Source organism: Oncorhynchus kisutch, unplaced genomic scaffold (assembly GCF_002021735.2).
Source record: "Oncorhynchus kisutch isolate 150728-3 unplaced genomic scaffold, Okis_V2 scaffold4024, whole genome shotgun sequence".
Taxonomy (NCBI): Eukaryota; Metazoa; Chordata; class Actinopteri; order Salmoniformes; family Salmonidae; genus Oncorhynchus; species Oncorhynchus kisutch.
In genome coordinates, this window is record NW_022265969.1 from 97,471 (window position 1) to 103,364 (window position 5,894).

Consider the following 5,894-nt stretch of genomic DNA (forward strand, 5'->3'; position numbering starts at 1 on the left):
ACAGCACAGAGACAGCACAGAGACAGCACAGAGACAGAATAGAGACAGAATAGAGACAGAATAGACAGCACAGAGACAGTACAGAGACATAATAGAGACAGTACAGAGACAGAATAGAGACAGAATAGAGACAGAATAGAGACAGAATAGACAGCACAGAGACAGCATAGAGACAGCATAGAGACAGCACAGAGACAGCACAGAGACAGCACAGAGACAGTACAGAGACAGAATAGAGACAGAATAGACAGCACAGAGACAGCACAGAGACAGAATAGAGACAGCGCAGAGACAGTACAGAGACAGAATAGACAGCACAGATACAGAATAGACAGCACAGAGACAGAATAGAGACAGCACAGAGACAGAATAGAGACAGCATAGAGACAGTACAGAGACAGAATAATCAGCACAGAGACAGTACAGAGACAGCACAGAGACAGAATAGAGACAGCACAGAGACAGCATAGAGACAGAATAGAGACAGCACAGAGACAGCACAGAGACAGCACCGAGACAGCACAGAGACAGCACAGAGACAGCACAGAGACAGCACAGAGACAGCACAGAGACAGAATAGAGACAGAATAGACAGCACAGAGACAGTACAGAGACATAATAGAGACAGTACAGAGACAGCACAGAGACAGAATAGAGACAGAATAGAGACAGAATAGACAGCACAGAGACAGCATAGAGACAGCATAGAGACAGCACAGAGACAGAACAGAGACAGAATAGACAGCACAGAGACAGCACAGAGACAGAATAGAGACAGCGCAGAGACAGTACAGAGACAGAATAGACAGCACAGATACAGAATAGACAGCACAGAGACAGAATAGAGACAGCACAGAGACAGAATAGAGACAGCATAGAGACAGTACAGAGACAGAATAATCAGCACAGAGACAGTACAGAGACAGCACAGAGACAGAATAGAGACAGCACAGAGACAGCACAGAGACAGAATAGAGACAGAATAGACAGCACAGAGACAGTACAGAGACATAATAGAGACAGTACAGAGACAGCACAGAGACAGAATAGAGACAGAATAGAGACAGAATAGACAGCACAGAGACAGCATAGAGACAGCATAGAGACAGCACAGAGACAGAACAGAGACAGAATAGACAGCACAGAGACAGCACAGAGACAGAATAGAGACAGCGCAGAGACAGTACAGAGACAGAATAGACAGCACAGATACAGAATAGACAGCACAGAGACAGAATAGAGACAGCACAGAGACAGAATAGAGACAGCATAGAGACAGTACAGAGACAGAATAATCAGCACAGAGACAGTACAGAGACAGAATAGAGACAGCATAGAGACAGTACAGAGACAGAATAATCAGCACAGAGACAGCACAGAGACAGCACAGAGACAGAATAGAGACAGCACAGAGACAGCACAGAGACAGTACAGAGACAGTACAGAGACAGAATAGAGACCGTACAGAGACAGTCGTCCATGACAGTTAGTCACAGAGACAGAACAGAGACAGCACAGAGTGATGCTACTCCATCACAATCTGTAGGAAAGTGTAACTCCCGCCTGGCAGCCTCAGCTTCCAGCCCCAGCTTCCAGCTTCAGCTTCCAGTCCCAGCTTCCAGCCCCAGCTTCCAGCCTCAGCTTCCAGCCTCAGCTTCCAGCCCCAGTCTCAGCTTCCAGCCTCAGCTTCCAGCCCCAGCTTCCAGCTTCAGTTTCCAGCCCCAGCTTCCAGCCTCAACATCCAGCCCCAGCTTCCAGTCCCAACTTCCAGCCCCAGCTTCCATTCTCAGCTTCCAGCCCCAGTCTCAGCTTCCACCCTCAGCTTCCAGCTCCAGCTTCCAGCCACAGCTTCTAGCCTCAGCTTCCAGCCCCAGCCCCAGCTTCCAGCCTCAGCTTCCAGCCCCAGCTTCCAGCCTCAGCTTCCAGCCCCAGCTTCCAGCCTCAGCTTCCAGCCCCAGCTTCCAGCCTCAGCTTCCAGCCCCAGCTTCCAGCTCCAGCTTCCAGCTCCAGCTTCCAGCCTCAGCTTCCAGCCCCAGCCTCCAGCCTCAGCTTCCAGCCCCAGCCTTTGTTGCAGTGGTATTTACCGTGACATATTGATGCCTGATCACTGACATCCCCTCAGAGTCGTGTTGCGTGACAAGGCTGTTGTTCCAGCCACCCCCAGCAGCCCTGGTCCTCTGTGTTCCAGTCAGGGTTTTGGCAGCCTCTCCTTCCTCCTTAATCACTGCTTCTCTGGGGGCTGAGCCTTTCTGACGCTGGCCTCCTTAGAAGAACTTGGCATTTATCAGAGAGATATAATTTCTGTAATTCATTGAGGGTCTCCGGGGAGATGGAGTTGGCACAGGTTGTGCCTGGCCAGTTTTTTCTCCATCCGGCCTGAAGCTTTGTAAAACACCAGGCTAGCTACCCTGAATGGGGACACCAGGCTAGCTACCCTGAATGGGGACACCAGGCTAGCTACCCTGAATGGGGACACCAGGCTAGCTACCCTGAAGGGGGACACCAGGCTAGCTACCCTGAAGGGGGACACCAGGCTAGCTACCCTGAAGGGGGACACCAGGCTAGCTACCCTGAAGGGGGACACCAGGCTAGCTACCCTGAAGGGGGACTCGACGTGGACAAGGTCAGTCATTAAACATATTTGATCTCAATGAGACTGAGCTGCAGAAATGAAGTTCAGTGAAATCAAACTATAACTGAAGCATCACTGAGAAGTGGTTCAATAGTCTGCATTAATACTTTAGTGATTTGGCACATTTACAGAAATATAATAAATTTTTGTTTTACTTAAAACGATCAGTAAATGAAAATAGTAAAAAATAAAGAAAAACGCTTGAATGACTTGATGTGTCCAACTTTGACTGGTCCTGTATACAGTTGATGTGTCCAACCTTGACTGGTCCTGTATACAGTTGATGTGTCCAACCTTGACTGGTCCTGTATACAGTTGATGTGTCCAACCTTGACTGGTCCTGTATACAGTTGATGTGTCCAACCTTGACTGGTCCTGTATACAGTTGATGTGTCCAACCTTGACTGGTCCTGTATACAGTTGATGTGTCCAACCTTGACTGGTCCTGTATACAGTTGATGTGTCCAACCTTGACTGGTCCTGTATACAGTTGATGTGTCAAACCTTGACTGGTCCTGTATACAGTTGATGTGTCCAACCTTGACTGGTCCTGTATACAGTTGATGTGTCCAACCTTGACTGGTCCTGTATACAGTTGATGTGTCCAACCTTGACTGGTCCTGTATACAGTTGATGTGTCCAACCTTGACTGGTCCTGTATACAGTTGATGTGTCCAACCTTGACTGGTCCTGTATACAGTTGATGTGTCCAACCTTGACTGGTCCTGTATACAGTTGATGTGTCCAACCTTGACTGGTCCTGTATACAGTTGATGTGTCCAACCTTGACTGGTCCTGTATACAGTTGATGTGTCCAACTTTGACTGGTCCTGTATACAGTTGATGTGTCCAACCTTGACTGGTCCTGTATACAGTTGATGTGTCCAACCTTGACTGGTCCTGTATACAGTTGATGTGTCCAACCTTGACTGGTCCTGTATACAGTTGATGTGTCAAACCTTGACTGGTCCTGTATACAGTTGATGTGTCCAACCTTGACTGGTCCTGTATACAGTTGATGTGTCCAACCTTGACTGGTCCTGTATACAGTTGATGTGTCCAACCTTGACTGGTCCTGTATACAGTTGATGTGTCCAACCTTGACTGGTCCTATATACAGTTGATGTGTCCAACCTTGACTGGTCCTGTATACAGTTGATGTGTCCAACCTTGACTGGTCCTGTATACAGTTGATGTGTCCAACCTTGACTGGTCCTGTATACAGTTGATGTGTCCAACCTTGACTGGTCCTGTATACAGTTGATGTGTCCAACCTTGACTGGTCCTGTATACAGTTGATGTGTCCAACCTTGACTGGTCCTGTATACAGTTGATGTCAGAAGTTTACATACACCGTGGACAAATACATTTATACTCAGTTTTTCATAATTCCTGACATTTAATCCTAGTAAAAATGCCCTGTCTTAGGTCAGTTAGGATCACCACTTTATTTTAAGAATGTTAAATGTCAGAATAATAGTAGAGAGAATGATTTATTTCAGCTTTTATTTCTTTCATCACATTCCCAGTGGGTCAGAAGTTCACATAAACTCAATTAGTATGTGGTAGCATTGCCTTTAAATTGTTTAACTTGGATCAAACGTTTCAGGAATCCTTCCACAAGCTTCCCACAATAAGTTGGGTGAATGTTGGCCCATTCCTCCTGACAGAGCTGATGTAACCGAGTCAGGTTTGTAGGCCTCCTTTGCTTGCACACGCTTTTTCAGTTCTGCCCACCAATTTTCTATGGGATTGAGGTCAGGGCTTTGTGACGGCCACTCCAATACCTTGACTTAGAAAGAAGGGGGGGGCTTCAGTATAGAGACTTTTTAAAAAGGATTCAGTATAGAGACTTTTTAAAAAGGATTCAGTATAGAGACTTTTTAAAAAGGATTCAGTATAGAGACTTTTTAAAAAGGATTCAGTATAGAGACTTTTTAAAAAGGCTTCAGTATAGAGACTTTTTAAAAAGGATTCAGTATAGAGACTTTTTAAAAAGGATTCAGTATAGACTTTTTAAAAAGGCTTCAGTATAGAGACTTTTTAAAAAGGATTCAGTATAGAGACTTTTTAAAAAGGATTCAGTATAGAGACTTTTTAAAAAGGATTCAGTATAGAGACTTTTTAAAAAGGATTCAGTATAGAGACTTTTTAAAAAGGATTCAGTATAGAGACTTTTTAAAAAGGATTCAGTATAGAGACTTTTTAAAAAGGATTCAGTATAGACTTTTTAAAAAGGCTTCAGTATAGAGACTTTTTAAAAAGGATTCAGTATAGAGACTTTTTAAAAAGGATTCAGTATAGAGACTTTTTAAAAAGGATTCAGTATAGAGACTTTTTAAAAAGGATTCAGTATAGAGACTTTTTAAAAAGGATTCAGTATAGAGACTTTTTAAAAAGGATTCAGTATAGAGACTTTTTTTAAAGGCTTCAGTCATTTTGCTAAAATGAAGCCAGTAGAAACAAAGAAGAAAAAGAACCACATCATATAAAATACAATCCTCTCTTCTTCTCTCTGTATTCATATTGTTTTCCTGTCCACATCATATAAAATACAATCCTCTCTTCTTCTCTCTGTATTCATATTGTTTTCCTGTCCTCATCATATAAAATACAATCCTCTCTTCTTCTCTCTGTCTTCATACTGAACCACATCATATAAAATACAATCCTCTCTTCTTCTCTCTGTATTCATATTGTTTTCCTGTCCACATCATATAAAATACAATCCTCTCTTCTTCTCTCTGTATTCATATTGTTTTCCTGTCCTCATCATATAAAATACAATCCTCTCTTCTTCTCTCTGTCTTCATACTGAACCACATCATATAAAATACAATCCTCTCTTCTTCTCTCTGTCTTCATACTGAACCTCATCATATAAAATACAATCCTCTCTTCTTCTCTCTGTCTTCATATTGTTTTCCTGTCCTCATCATATAAAATACAATCCTCTCTTCTTCTCTCTGTATTCATATTGTTTTCCTGTCCTCATCATATAAAATACAATCCTCTCTTCTTCTCTCTGTATTCATATTGTTTTCCTGTCCACATCATATAAAATACAATCCTCTCTTCTTCTCTCTGTATTCATATTGTTTTCCTGTCCTCATCATATAAAATACAATCCTCTCTTCTTCTCTCTGTATTCATATTGTTTTCCTGTCCTCATCATATAAAATACAATCCTCTCTTCTTCTCTCTGTATTCATATTGTTTTCCTGTCCTCATCATATAAAATACAATCCTCTCTTCTTCTCTC

At 43.0% G+C, this 5,894-nt stretch overlaps 1 protein-coding gene across 1 annotated transcript; it reads left to right on the forward strand.

Annotated features, from left to right (window-relative positions):
• Positions 1 to 1,479: 1,479 nt before the first annotated feature.
• Positions 1,480 to 2,097, forward strand: LOC116373137 (putative protein TPRXL). The gene has a single exon (XM_031821861.1). It carries the CDS (start codon positions 1,480 to 1,482, stop codon positions 2,095 to 2,097), a length of 618 nt encoding a protein of 205 aa, XP_031677721.1.
• The last annotated feature ends 3,797 nt before the right edge of the window (positions 2,098 to 5,894 follow it).

Excerpts from the sequence above, each read along its gene's own strand:
- LOC116373137 (XM_031821861.1), top strand. The coding sequence starts at position 1,480 with ATGACAGTTAGTCACAGAGACAGAACAGAGACAGCACAGAGTGATGCT.